This window comes from Somniosus microcephalus, chromosome 11 (assembly GCF_052327205.1).
Source record: "Somniosus microcephalus isolate GS21.2 chromosome 11, FLI_Smic_1.0, whole genome shotgun sequence".
Lineage (NCBI taxonomy): Eukaryota > Metazoa > Chordata > Chondrichthyes > Squaliformes > Somniosidae > Somniosus > Somniosus microcephalus.
In genome coordinates, this window is record NC_140997.1 from 200,524,487 (window position 1) to 200,540,290 (window position 15,804).

A 15,804-nucleotide genomic window follows, 5' to 3' on the forward strand; every position below is an offset into this window, starting at 1 on the left:
TAGAATCAAAGGAGAGTGTATTTGTTCCCTCTAAGCACCTGCAGCCTCACTTTCAAATGGGCCACATTCATTTGATGGTGATTTGACCACGGTAGCACTCAACCACCTGCAGGCTCAGTATTCTTCCTGGTAAGCAGCAGTATTATTGCAGCTGTTTGTTCTACAGTTGGGGGGCTTGAATTCCCCCCCCCCCCCCATGGTCACATGCTCCATGTCCCAACCATTCCTCTTCCTTCTTTTCTCCCTGACTGTGGCCTCCAGGTCTTGACTTCCAAATACTTCCCCTAGTTTGCCTGCAGCTCCCTACTTTCAAGCTCCCTCAAGACATTTTGCAGGTCACAAGCTCTCCTTCATGCTGTCAGTGGGTCGCAAGCTCTGTTCTAAGCTGTCTTCAAGTTCGGAGCTTTCTCCCAGGCCGGTGATGGATGCTCAGCTTTCCGTCAGATCCTGGGCCATACCCCAGGTTGCTTTCAGGTCACGAACACTCCCTAGCCCCCCTCCTGATCTATCAGGCCTGAAGTTTTTCCTTAGGCTACCTCCAAGTCTGGAGCTCTCCCCCAGTCCTCTTGCAGGTCCTGTGATCTCCCTCAGACTTCCCCCAAATATGTGTACTTTTTGAATTTAGGCTTTTAAAGATACAAAACAAAGAGATGAATTATAAGGTGGCCTAAATGTTTGGGAACAAGCAATCAGATATTTGTGATTGTGGTTTTCTATTTAGTACAGTGGAGATTGCATGAAACGAAGTGTCAAAAGTATTTTTTGGGGGGTGCAAATAGCCTCAACTTTCCCTTAGATGTACAGTATACCTACTTCTAAAATTGCCACTACATATTGGACAGTCTTGGGTGATAGAGTGAGGCAATCCTACCATTTATTGCAAAAACAGTCAGTTGTTCTAAAAAGAAATTGCCAGTTGATCCATTTTTAGGATTTGGTTTTCAGGAAGTAATCATGCCTGTTTAATTAGAATCCTCATTGGGGTCGATGTCTAAAGCATTACATAGATACTTCATATTGTCAACAATTATTTGCTTTTTACAGGTCCAAAAAATTAATTTGGATGACATTTTCTGAAGGCTAAAGGTTCATATTTTGACTAAGAATCTAGTCAACTTATTAAAATAATAGCCCTGAGATCTTTATTTTACAAAGAACTACAGAATTTTACACCGCAGAAGGAGGCCATTCAGTCCATTATGCCTGTGCTGGCTCTCCAAAAGAGCTGTCCATTCCCTGCTCTTTCTTCATAACCTTTTTAATTTTAATTTTTCAAATATTTATCTACTTCCCTTTTAGAAGCTATTTGGATTCTGTTTGCCATGGTTTTTTTGGTATGATATTCCTTATATTAACTACCTTCTGTGTAAAAGAATTTCTATTAACTCCTTCCTTTGTTCTTTTTGGCAATGATCTTAAATTTGTGCCCTCTAGTTACTGACTCACCAACCAGTGACAATAGCTTTTCTCTATTTACCTTGTCAAAACCCTTCATAATTATGAACAGCTCTGTCAGATCTCAACCTTTTCAATTTTAATCGAAAGAGCTCCAATTTCTTTAGTTTCTTTTAATAACTAAGGTGTTTCATCTTAGTGACTCTCTTTAGAAACCGCTCCATGTCCTTGACATCCTTTGTAAAGTAGGGTATCCAAAACTGGACACCATATTCTTAACCGTGGCCTAACTAATGATTCATATATGTTTAGTGTGGCTTCTGCATTTTTATACTCTATGGGGGAGAAATTCGGTATCGCCCCGTTTGGGGCGCAATTATCGGTCAGGTGCAAAGTTTAGCGCCTGCCGCTAATTAACGCCTCCGACTGCAAACTTGGCTTTTGTCGCCCCTGGAGGTGATTGGAGCGCTAAATCAGGCATTACACACCTCTCTTAAAGTACTAACGCTGAGGAGTGAGGTGCTAAGTCAGAGCGTTGGCAAAGCTCATGTGATGTCAGTCAGCAATGGAACACAGACACACTGGCACTGGCCAGTTCTTAAAGGGGAGGGTGGATCTTGCTCTCCAGCCACACCCTGCTCATAGCAGCCTTGAATCTCGGCCTGGAGAGACCTGTACGTCAAATCTGCTGGAAAGAACAATGGAGAGGCCGAGGGAAAGAGCTCAGAGTGCAGCCCCCACAGTCTCTTCTAAATCGATGCAAGGAAGGTCAAATCAAAATGAACCTGCAAAGTGCTGCTCAGTACCCAAAACTCCTTCACACAGCATTAAATATCTCCAGAAGTGTGTCGCTCTCTCTCAATGCGTGGTGCAAAAATGTCGCCGACAAAAAAAGGCAGGAAGCGGTCGCCTTTAAATAGCACTCCCCCAGTCCCTTCCCGACTGCTGCAAAACGCTTCCCTCAACCTGTTGTTGCTAGCGGCAGGCGGTAAGGCAGGGGACGCCACTCAATATCCAGTCCGGGACGTTGCACGCTCGACTGACGTCACGATCTGCAGGCGCAGGAGATCCTGGCGGTAGTGTTTAGCGCCTCCGCAAAATGTCTGGTCAATTTTGCGAGCGGCGCAAACATCGCCGCGTCCGGGCGCCAGTTGTTTTGCACCTCATTACCTAATGGGAGGCACAAAGCAACCACATTTTCCCCCTCTATTTATAGAACTTAGAATACCATATGCTTTTTTTGTTTCGGTTTAATCAGTTTATCATCGCACTTTTGAAGATTTGTGTATTTGATCTCCAAGCCTGTCTACTTCTCTCCTTTTAAAGGATACATTTTTTTGTGAACTGATGGAACAGCTAATTAGAGAGACTGTGAGCTTCACTTTGTTGAAGACATAATTGAACTCCTAACTAGAAATGAGCTTGTCTTTTTTCAGTTCCCATTCAGAAATTTCAGTTGCTAGTGTAGAATTAGCTTCATGTGCACATACTTGCAAGGTTTGCAAGATCCCACATTTACTTCGCTGGGCAGAATGGAAGATTTAGTTTCCAGAAGATCACTTGAATCTTTGAATTCAGCTCAGCAGTTCTGGAAGTACATATCTTCTCCTAAAAGTTCTTAAAAGCAGAACTGGAGGGCTGAACCTACAAACCAAGAACCTTTAATTCCTCGTCTGTGCTGATGTCAGTCTCAGTTGGAGCAGTGATGGGAATTGTGAGAGAGAATGATCTATTTTTCTGTTACTGGTTATTGTTTAGTAATCCTTGCTTGATATATGCACAAAATTGGGCTTGGCTATAGTTTGCCACAGGATCAAGTGTTTAGGCTGACATATGAAGGCAGGTTCTTGACCCTTCTCCCTCCCCACCCCCACAATGGCTTATAGAGAGTTTATCTGGTGAGTAGCTGGGCCATGCAGACCAGGAAGCTAGTGTTGAGATAGATGATCTTAGGGCAGCATACATTAAAATTTACCTTTGTGCCTCTGGATTAGTTAAGGGGGAAATTGGTCAGGGTTCCCACTCCTGATCACTATCCAGTAACTCCTATTGGAATTATGCATATGTGAACATTGGATGAGGGCAGACTTGGGGGCTCAGTTGTGATGCCCTCTATGGGTGAATAGCCTGCTAATATTCATTGTCAAGACGCATGCATGAATAATGGGTACCTGGCTCAGGCAGTGGAGGCTGACAGGTACCTGAAGTTAATGTTTCAGTGGGGTTAGGGGAGGCAAAGCATTAAAAAAAAATTAAAAAATAAAAACAGGCTGCTTGGGTAATTTACAGTGGACATTTTGTTGCACCATGCCTTCAGCAGGCAGCAGGAACTGGGAGAGGGTAAAAAACCAAAAATCATTCAGTTTATTTGGATCTAAGGTGATTTTGCTGTCTGCATCTTACTAGTAGCTACAATTCTAGCCATCTCCGCTCTCCTGAACATTTGTTGTAATAACTGTCTCCTGCTAGTCCAAGGTAGGTCAAAAATTCTTACTATCTGTCATATATTATTGAGCTAAAACTTTGCCATTATTATTAGCTTAGATTATCTCCGAGAGGTCATTTTATACAGGTATTTTTCCTTTAAGCTTGTTGTCTTTTTGGATAAGTTTAAATTCCTTTGTTTTCCTTTTTCCTTTTTCATTGATTCATAAAGAAGTTTGTTCATACTAGTTAGAAAGTGAATAAGATTTCAAAAATTGTTTCATATATGAGTAACCCAATTTTAAATGACTGAAATTCACTTTTTAAAAATATATTAAACTATTCTCTAGTTATATTGGGGTACATTAGTCAGTTTCTTTGTAAATTAAAACAAAAATCACATTTAAATGCTTTTAAAGTTTGAGCAGAAACTTGGGGGAAGAAAACGCTTTTCAAAACAGGCGCAACTTTGGGCGCAATTTGTGCCGGAATCCGCAATTGCGGCCTAAGCGGAAACTCTACCCCACTTTATACTATCAAGTGGCACATTTGACGGACACAACAGTATGCACCCTTTCAAAAATGGATAAATCAATGGAACAAAAATCAGGCGAGTCCTATAAAGGACGGGTGATCCCCTCCTTCAGGTTACTGTCCAGGTGGGAAAGTTGAAAGTTACCCCGTCTATCACCTGGCACTTGATTTAACTTTGCATTCATCTATATATGTCATGATCTAGCTGACTCTGTCCATAGTAGCGAGCCTTTTCACCAGACAATCAGTGCGTAGAGATGGAGCATGTTGGTGAATCAAGAATTAAGGAAGAAAACATTTACAGGTCTTTAAGCTTTTCCAGGTGTTGACGTGAAACATTTTTTAAAAACTGAATCTGTTGTGAATCTGCATTAGTTAAAAATATTGCTTTATTTAGGTTAAATACTGTACTACAAAAAGCTGCAAACATTTAGTCATTCATAGACAAATAATTATTTCGGATTAAATGCAGCTTTTCATAAATATAACACATCTTTATATTTGGAATGATTACAGCTGTGTTGGCGTGGAAGAGGATGAGGCACCAGATATTGATATCTATCACTGCCCAAACTGTGAGAAAACTCATGGCCAATCTACGAGTAAGTTGTTACACAACTGGATTTTGTTCGAAGTTAAAAGAGTAACCAACAACGATATTCTCTTATGTTCATGCATCTTGTCATAATACTTTTAAAACAATGTTTGCTATTTGCTACGTCCAACAAAATGTTGGAATTTTTCTCCAGTTTGGTACGCAGGTTTTGAAAAGTTTGACTGTTTAATAATTTGACTGTTTTGTCTCATTAGAGCTCTTTAATGATACTGGGGTCTTGACTTTCAATAACAGGATACAAGAGACTCTTCAGTAATTGATTCCCATGATGTGACGGTACAAATACATGGAACCCATGTTGCCATCAATGTATTTAACTTCTCCCTCACCTCTTTGGTGCCCTTGGTCCTATAAAGTCACTGTTTCCCATCTCTATCGCTAACCCTGGTACAGGCCCCACCTCCACTCCCTTGAGTCTAAGGGGTGCATATGTGAGCATACGTGGAGCACAACTAGCCAGTCATCCATCGGCTATATCAAGCTTTTACTGCGTTTGCCCTCCTCTGCCAGTGTGGCATGGGTAGTCTTGTAACCCTGAAACCAATTATAGCAATCCTACCGCTGCCCTGGCTGAGAACAGCCGAGACCAGGAATTGAATCTGGGACCTGTTTAGAGTCATTGGCCTAGAAATTCAGTTGTTTGCGCCAGCCGCTAGCGCCTTAGGAGGAGGAGATGTGGGGCGCTAGGCGGCTAGCGGCCGGGCGCAGCGCGATCTGCGCCTCTCCCCAACTTCAGTAAAGATTTAGCGGCGGTGCAAAGCCTTTGCGCGCGCTCAGCTGCGCGCGCAGATCCTGACGTCATTTCATCGTGCAACGCCCTTTGTGCACCCCGAACCGGAAATTCAGTGGCGCCGCCCTTCTTTGCGCCTGGCGCCCCCAGCGACTGGTAGAGGGGAACGGTTCCCAGTCGCTGCGGGGAGCGCTATTTAAAGGGGACTCCTCCTGCAGTATAAGTGGCAGCCATTTTGTGCCAATCCCTCTGTGTGAGAGACGGATATTTGGAGAGAGACAAAGGCAGAGAGCTTTCTGCTTTGACTCAGCGCTTGCACAGGTACTTGTGGCTTCAGGCCAGAGCTTTGCACTTGGATTTCACTTCCAGTGCCATAGCCTTGAGTCGCCACATATAATGGGGGCTGCAATGGGTGGAAACGTTGGCTTTCTGCATTGCATTCAAAGGGATCAGAGACGCCGTGAGAGAGTGCCAGTCATGGCCAGACGGAGATTGGCCAACAGGCGTCGGCACAGGAGGCCTTACCCACCCAGGGTATACCGCCAGCCGTTCTCATATCTGAACATGTCTGAGGAGCAGTGTGTTCGGAGGATGCGATTCAGAAGGGAGGTGGTCACTGAGATCTGCCACCTGCTTCGCAGAGATCTGCAGCCACAGCTGAGGAGCAGGACATCTCTGTCAGTGGCAGTGAAGGTGACGGTGGCTCTCAACTTCGATGCCACTGGCTCCTTCCAATCCGCTACTGGGGACATTGCCAACATCTCCCAGTTCGCGGTACATTGCTGCATCCGCCAGGTGAACAATGCCCTTTTCAGAAGGAGACGTCAGTACATCTCCTTCCCCATGACCCTGGACAAGCAGCAAGAGCGTGCAATCGGCTTTGGAAGAATAGTGGGCTTCCCCATGGTTGAGGGCGTAGAACTTATGAACCAGCAATGGTCAGGCCTTGCTTCAGGGCTGCAGTGTGCAGGGCATGGCAGCCAAACAAGTCGACCCTTCCCCTTTAAGAGCTGACCGGCGCCAGCGTGTCTGCCTTCATTGAGCAACTCGCCGCACCTGCGCTGCGCCCGTCTTCGGTGTTAGCGCCCTGGATCGCCGGCTTAGCGCCTAATGATAGTCGTGCATCGCCTGCTTTAGCGCAGCAGCGACTTCTTGGGGCGATGCCACTGAATATCGGCGAAGGTGGCGCGAAGTTGCGCCGGGCGCAAACTTTAGCGGCCGCCCGGCTGTAGCGCCCCAAACGTGGCTATACTGAATTTCTAGGCCATAGTCTCCCTGTAAAAAGGCTGTGAAGTGAAGTTTACAGCATGAATTTAAACAGTAATAGAGTAAAATATGAGGTGTCATAGGGTTATTTCAACCCCTAGAACCTGCAATCACTTAACAGATTGATGTAGTATGCAACAGTGGGACGTAGGAAGATACAGGACTGGAAAAAAACTCAGCAGTTCATCTGGCCGGCCCCCAAAATTCTGTTGTTTTCTTACTGACTTTCCAGCAGGAAGCATGCTATTCAAGAAACTGTCCTACGCACAAATAAATCTTTGCAGCAGATTTGAAAATGCAAAATGTTTTCAGACCACTGAGAAATTCTGAGACTTCCCCATTGGCTCTTCCAGACTGTAGTATCATATTTACAAAAGGGAAGAGAATTTTAGATCCCTTATCTGCCCAGTCTGTTTGAAGTCCTTTAAATGGAAATTGTCTACAAGATGGCCTTAGTTGACTGTTGCTATTGACCTCTAGAATGAATGCCCACCACTCGAAAACATAGAAAAAAATTTGGCATTTGGTTTCAGGACAGAAAACAGAGAATAGGAATAAATGGGCCATTTTTGGGTTGGCAGGCTGTAACTAGTGGGGTACCGCAGGGATCAGCTGTTCACAATCTATATCAATGATTTGGATGAGGGGACCAAATGTAATATATCCAAATTTGTGATGATACAAATCTGGGCGGGAATCTAAGTTGTGAGGAGGATGCAAAGAGGCTTCAAGGGGCTATAGACAGGCTAAGTGAATGGGCAAGAACATGGCAAATGGAATATAATGTGGAGAAATGTGAAGTTATCCACTTTGGTAGGAAAAATAGAAAAGCAGAGTATTTTTTAAATGGTGAGAGATTGGGAAATGTTGGTGTTCAGAGGGACCTGGGTGTCCTTGTACAAGAATCACTGAACGTTAACATGCAGGTACAACAAGCAATTAGGAAAGCAAATGGTATGTTGGCCTTTATTACAAGAGGATTTGGGTATAAGAGTAAAGACATCTTACTGCAATTATATAGGGCCCTGGTGAGACCAAACCTGGAATATTGTGTAAAGTTTTGGTCTCCTTACCTAAGGAGAAGGATATACTTGCCATAGAGGGAGTGCAACGAAGGTTCACCAGACTGATTCCTGGGATGGGGGGATTGTCCTATGAGGAGAGATTGAGTCGACTAGGCCTATATTCTCTAGAGTTTAGAAGAATAAGAGGTGATCTCATTGAAACATACAAAATTCTTACAAGGCTTGACAGGGTAGATGCAGGGAGGATGTTTCCCCTGACTGGGGAGTCTAGAACCAGGGGTCACAGTCTCAGAATAAGGGGTCGGCCATTTACGACTGAGATGAGGAGAAATTTCTTCACTCAGAGGGTGGTGAATCTTTGGAATTATCTACCCCAGAGGGCTGTGGAGGCTCAGTAGTTGAGTGTATTCAAGACAGAGATCAGTAGATTTTTGGATATTAAGGGAATCAAGGGATATGGGGATAGTGCAGGAATGTGGAGTTGAGGTAGAAGATCAGCCATGATCTTATTGAATGGCAGAGCAGGCTCAAGGGGCCAAATGGCCTACTCCTGCTCCTATTTCTTATGTTGTTAGGTTCTTAGGACAGGAATAAAGATCCTAGCATGTGTAGGATCCTTCAGAGGCTCTCACGTTTGATGAAGATTTAAGACCCAACTCCATGAGGATAAATGCAACAGCTACATCTGTAACAGTAAACTCTACATTTGAAGGAAAATTTATAGTAATTTTTGACATTTCCAAAAAAATTCATCTGGAAGCCTACCCTTTTGATCCTTGAAGTCAGCATCCTTGGATCTGAATCTGGCATTGCATAAATTTATGTAGACTCTTTTTTGAACCTTTGATCTAATGTGTTGTACATTTCTTGACATGTAAAACTGGCATTCTAATGACTCTTGTGTCAGTTGGGGGGAAGAGGTGTTGAATTTCATGATGGGCATCACCTACCTCATCTGGCATGATGACGTAAATTTATGACTAAGATGGCAGCTACATTCAATTAGAGTCAAGATGTTAGTTTTCCAGTTTTCATCCAGGGTGCACACAAGCTTGAGTGGAATTAGGGATAGCATAAGATCCAAGGCGAGGACATATATATTGGCCAGAAAAAGCAGCAAACCTGAGGATTGGGAGCAGTTTAGGATTCAGCAAAGGAGGACAAAGGGATTAATTAAGCGGGGGGCGAAATAGAGTATGAGAGTAAGCTTTCAGGGTACATAAAAACTGACTAAAAGCTTCTATAGATATGTGAAGAGAAAAAGATTGGTAAAGTCAAGTGTAGGTCCCTTGCAGTCAGAATCAGGGGAATTTATAATGGGGAACAAAGGCATGGCAGACCAATTAAATACATACTTTGGTTCTGTCTTCACAAAGGAGGACACAAATAAACTCCCAGAGATGTCGGGGAACATAGGATCTAATGAGAGGAGGAACTGAATGAAATCAGTATTTGTAGGGAAATGGTATTAGGGAAAGTGACGATATTGAAGGCCGATAAATCCCCAGGGCCTGATAATCTACATCCTAGGGTACTTAAGGAAGTGGCCCTAGAAATAGTAGATGCATTGCTGGTCATCTTCCAAAATTCTATAGACTCTGGAACAGTTCCCATGGATTGGAGGGTAGCTAATGTAACCCCACTATTTAAAGAAGGTGGTAGAGAAAAAATGGGGAATTATAGACCGGTAAGCCTGACATCGGTAATGGGGAAAATGCTAGAGTCCATTATAAAAGATGTAATAACAGAGCACTTGGAAAACAGTGACAGGATCGGACAAAGTCAACATGGATTTACAAAAGGTAAATCATGCTTGACCAATCTACTGGAATTTTTTGAGGATGTAATTGGTAGAATAGAAAAGGGAGAACCAGTGGATGTGGTGTATTTGGACTTTCAGAAGTCTCGATAAGGTCCCGCATAAGAGACTAGCATGCAAAGTTAAAGCACATGGGATTGGGGGTAAGGTACTGACTTGGATAGAAAACTGGTTGGCAGACAGGAAGCAAAGAGTTGGAATAAACAGGTCTATTCCCGAGTGGAAGGCAGTGACTAGTGGGGTACCGCAGGGATCGGTGCTAGGACCTCAGTTATTCACTATATATATTAATGATCTAGATGAGGGAACTAGATGTAATATCTCCAAGTTTGCAGACAACACAAAGCTGGGTGGGCATGTGTGCTGTGAGGAGGATGCAGAGAAACTCCAGTACGATTTGGACAGGTTGGGCGATTGCGCAGATGCATGGCAGATGCAGTATAATGTGGATAAATGCGAGGTTGTCCACTTTGATGGCAAAAATAGGACGGCAGATTATTATCTGAACGGCAATAGATTGGGAGAAGGGGACAGACCAGCAGTATAGTACAACTGATAGGCAGAGCTAAGCGATCCCACAATCAACGGATCAGATCAAAACTCTGCAGTCCTGCCACAAATAGTCTTGAATGGTGGTGGACTATGAAACAACTAACGGGAGGAGGAGGATCCATGAATATCCCCATCCTCAATAATGGTGGAGCCCAGCACGCGAGTGCAAAAGACAAGGCTGAAGCGTTTGCAACCATCTTCAGCCAGAAGTGCCAAGTGAATGATCCATATCGTCCTCCTCCTGAAATCCCCACCATCACAGATGCCAGTCTTAAGCCAATTTGATTCACTCCACATGATATCAAGGAACGGCTGAGCGCACTAAATACAGCAAAGGCTATGTGCCCCGACAACATCCCAGTTATCGTGCTGAAGACTTGTGCTCCAGAACTAGCCACACCTCTAGCCAAGCTGTTCCAGTACAACTACAACACTGGCATCTACCCGACATTGAAACTTATAAAATTCTAACAGGACTAGACAAACTAGATGCAGGAAGGATGTTCCCGATGGCGGGGGAGTCCAGAACCAGGGGTCACAGTCTAAGGATAAGGGGTAAGCCATTTAGGACTGAGATGAGGAGGAATTTCTTCACCCAGAGAGTGGTGAACCTGTGGAATTCTCTACCACAGAAGGCAGTTGAGGCCAATTCATTAAATATATTCAAGAAGGTGTTAGATATATTTCTTAAGGCTAAGGGGATCGAGGTATATGGGGAGAAAGCAGGGACAAGGTACTGAGTTTGGATGATCAGCCATGATCTCATTGAATGGCGGAGCAGGCTCGAGAGGCCGAATGGCCTACTCCTGCTCCTATCTTCTATGTTTCTATGATCGCATTGAGAGGCTGGACATTACAGGTGACAGCCTTGGGAATGCAGCTTGAAGTTGTCAAGCTAGCTGATTATTTAAACATATATAATCAAAATGCAGTTTAAGCAATCTGCAGTCAGAAATGAACAAAGTTCTATTTTATTTAAGTACAGTATTTTCCTCTTTATACTTTCTAGTGAAAAAGAAAAGGCAAAAGTATGAGCCAATACATTCCGTGGATATTATACGACCAGTGCAGAATGGAAGCCAGGTGTTCATAAAAGAGCTCCGAAGTCGGACCTTCCCCAGGTAGGTATTCTCATGTAGAAGCCATTAAAAAACTTTGCTTCTGAAGCATTTGTTTAAGCTTTTCTTTGTTATGGGAGACTACTCACTAATTGAACTGGGAAATTTGAGTCACTGACATTCAAGAAGTTAGTAAGTTACAGAATTTACAGCTACAGATTTTATTTATCTGTGCATTTATTGTTACGAATTTGTGCAAATGTATAATGAGCAAATTGCCATAATTATTGTAGATGCCTTACTTACTTTGAATTGTTGATTTAAACAAACCATATATAATCTGGTTGAATATGGTACCTTTTTCCTTTGAAAATTGTATTTGCATAATACAGAAAAAATTAAGTTTCAAATTAGCAGTGTAACTCTAATTTTAAACAAATATATTAAAGTTAATAAATGCACAGTACAGTACTTGTTTTTCAAAAGCTGAATATTGTGCAACAGAAACTGGTTTTCTGTATAATTCAGTTTTACACTATAAGCAGTTCATGTACTGCAACAAAATTGTAGCAGATGGTGCCCAACGATTGTGAGGTGGAATTTATTGTAAATTAGTTCTTTTGCTTTTATTCTGCAGTTTTACCTTATTAATCATTGAATGGTAAAACTAAACTTTGAAGGAACAATAGTACGTAGGAGCTTGGAATGTACAGGACTGGAAAAGACCCCTGTGGTTCACCTGGCTGGTCCCAGTGTCTAGGAAAAATCATATCCCACGATACTTCTTATAAAGTTTTAACACATTTTTCACCAGGTATTTATCTAATTCTCTCTTGAACTTGCTGACACAATCAGCCTTCACTGCCTCTATTGGAACCCAATTTCATACATTTTATACCCTCTGTGTAAATCTAATAGTATAGTCAAAGATCTTTCCAGAATCACATTTTTAGTTTGCATTTCTGAAAATATATTCTGCTTGTAACAAACCTCATTGTGTTTACTCATACAGTTTGGTCATTATTTTGTGGGCAGGTGTATGCTACATATTAGATGGTTTCAGCTTCAGTTTTAGTTTATTTATCTCAAGATACTGCTTAGATTACTTGCCAAATGAATCAAAATTATGTAAGTAGTGGGACTAACAGAAACAATCACAGGGTGAGGTAAATCTGATAATATGCACTTAAATCACAGAACAAATGGCTTAAACAATGAAATTGTCTGACCTTTACACATTGGGCAAAGCAAACCAGAGAGAGTTACCAGAGAAATCAACTGTTTATTTCTTATTTTATTCATCGTGGAAGTTAGTATTCTTGTATCCCTTAACTTTTTGTAATAAAACAGTAACTTTCAAGGTGCACTTACAAACTTTTCAAGGCTACCATGACAACAGTAGAGGAACTTGTCACTTAAAATTAAAACTTGGTATGACCAACAACCAAGAGTAAAAAGGAAAAATGGTGCCTGCTGATTGATGAATAAATTCCCCCACCATTCATAAGCGATGTATTTCCTATCTTTACATTCATACTCTTCTGACTTTGTCTATTCTGTTGTGGTTCAAATGGAGTTGTCAAGAGGCTACAGCAGAAGACATTTCTGCAGGAATGAATAAATGCATTGTCCTCCAAGGTGGGGCAGATTAATGACCCTATGCCCAGTATGTTCTGTACCACATCAGATGGTCTCTCCTGATGGTTTGGCAAATTTATCCAGTGTGTTGTTAATAAACAGAGACTAGTTTCAATCTTTGGTCAGTAGACTCGCACTTTGATAAAAAAATGCTGTTCCAAAGGGTAGAATCTATTCAGTGGAATATGCCATTTTTTATTACTGAATCTCAGTATGAAGGCTGAACATTGCATGAGGAAGTTGTTGATCAATTCTTCCACTTTGAAGTTAAGAATATAAAGTATGCGCCAAAAAAATTCAATTCAGACCAACAAACAGAAACCTGATCTATTCAAGAATGCAGTACTGCTACAGCCAGAACATTTTATCACTGAGGATGCTTTTCTGATCACCAGTGACTGACGTGTTTTGCACTGCTGCCTTGCTTTCGATGTGAAATCTTCCAAAACTACCTGGCATTTCTACAATAACAAAATCTAAAGAACGTTGTATTGCAAGCTGGTCTAGGACATGGATGGGGACATACACTGATCTTCAGAAGAATGGCTTGTTTTCCTTCAGATCAGATTGCCAGATGCCAACCTTTTGTTTGAGAATTTGGGAACTGGGTGGCCTGACATCAATACTTTTGAGGAATAGATGGTGTATACGTGGATTTCTTCTCTCAGATACGGTGATCTGTTGCATCCATCTCCTTTTTCTTTTGATGCTAGTTTAATAATTGCTCAATATTTAATGCCTTATTTGTTTCCACTTCATGCTTTGGGGGAAGAAAGAAGCAACTCTATGTTAAAAATAAGTGGATGGTAAATTACATAAGTAATTTTTGCACCTTTATCAAGCATTAACCTGATTAGTTCTCCTTCATTTTGGTTCAATATTGTTTAATCAATCTTGCTGTCAGGGTCTTTAACAAATGGAACACTTTGACCATGTTTTGGTGTAGCCCATTATTGTACCCATTCCTCTTCTCCATCCCTCCTCAACCTTGTGTACTACTGTGTACTACTTTAGTATATAATCTTATGATTATACATAAAGGAAACTTGACTGAGGTAAGAAGTTACTTACCAGAAAGAAAGAAAGACTTGCATTTATATAGTGCCTTTCACGACCACCGGACGTCTCAAAGTGCTTTACAACCAATGAAGTACTTTTGAAGTGGAGTCACTGTTGTAAAGAAGTCCTCATTATTCTGAATTATATTTTGTCTGCACATGCATTCCCTCACTCCTCCTCTCTATTCCATTGGCATTTTCATCTTTTTGAATCTTTACGTACTGACAATTCTAAAGTTGAACTGGGGATGATGTCATTTTGCAGGCAATGAGCTATTGTGAGATGAGAATACAGCAGTAGTTAAAGGCTGTGTGAAATGCTGAGCGGTTTCTCCCATTTGCTTTCCCCAATTGGCCCATAATCCTATGACTATGTGCAGTGAAGACTTAATTCAAAAGGATGATGGTTAATAGTAAGTAATTTACCTTTTTCAGTAATTGTTTATATGCACCATGACCACAAATATTTGACGTGAAAATATGACAAAGAACATAATTACAAACAACTTGGCATACCAAAAAATGCACGTGACATTCATATATATATGATATATAAAAATAAATTCGCTATTTAAAATAACCATTGTTATCAAACGTTATTATCGCAGTGAAGTAAATCTACATTTATTTCTATAGTGCGGAGGAGGTTATTCAGAGACTGACTGGAACTCAACTGTCCTTGGGATTTCTGGAAGAAAATGGTTTTACTGGACCTATTCTGGTTGCAAAGAAGGATGGTTTGGGATTAAGTTTACCACCACTTACATTTTCCGTTAGTGACCTTGAAAATTATGTTGGTAAGTATTTAAATGAACAAAAGGTTGTATTATACACAAATAGAAGAAAGTGAGAACAATCATTTTTTCATTATATTAAAATGGACGAGAATATATTTGCATTCTATTTATTTTCCAGCACTTATTTATCATCATGCATTTTGTGTAAAACAAACCTTACTCTGAAAGCAATAAAAGTTGTACAGCCAGCAATAGGTTTCTATCTTGCATGTGTATGTATTGCCATTGTATTACATGTCGAAGGTGCTCATCAGTGAGAACTGGTGTATGGAAGCTGTTTCACTGAGAAATGCTGCAACACCTAACCAGTTAAAAATATGAAATGAATTTGGTTTACACTATACACAATAATATTAAACTGTAATCTCCGTTTTTAATCTATTATTATCAAGTGTATTGTGTGTTTCAAATCAGCATAATGCAAATAACTGCTATGAGCAACCAGCAGTCATAATGGAATACCAGGCTGAGGCCTTAAAATAATTAGGGGCTTCTGATGAAGTCAAATAAGAGTAAAGCTCTATTGTTTATTTTAAATAATGTAGATTCGCTTTTCTTTTTTCTTTAGTTTGTAAAACCGGAGACGGCTTCCGCCCAAAACATTAACCTCGCTTTCAAATGCTAACTGACCTACTGTACATTTTGAATATTTTTCATTTTAATTTCAGATTTCCAGCATTCATAGTTTTTCTTTTTATCCTTGATGTAGAGACTGAAATTGTTGACATCAGAAGGACCTTTTGCTTGTCTGTTAAGACTAAATACTATTGTTAATATCCTATTAAAGCAGTTCTCCAATATCTAAGAGATGACTTGCATATTATTTGATTTGAGAGTATTATCCACTGTTGCCAGCGGGTGTGACATGGAGGCCATGCAGCATTAAAGTACA

At 41.3% G+C, this 15,804-nt stretch overlaps 1 protein-coding gene across 1 annotated transcript in view; it reads left to right on the forward strand.

Moving 5' to 3' along the window:
• phf2 (PHD finger protein 2) overlaps positions 1-15,804 on the forward strand; it is a 143,227-nt gene that overhangs the window by 45,610 nt on the left and 81,813 nt on the right. The window contains exons 2-4 of the mRNA XM_086001691.1: positions 4,870-4,955; positions 11,371-11,482; positions 14,752-14,912. Of these exons, the coding sequence (XP_085857817.1) occupies positions 4,870-4,955; positions 11,371-11,482; positions 14,752-14,912 (359 nt within the window). The remainder of the gene's footprint in view (positions 1-4,869; positions 4,956-11,370; positions 11,483-14,751; positions 14,913-15,804) is intronic.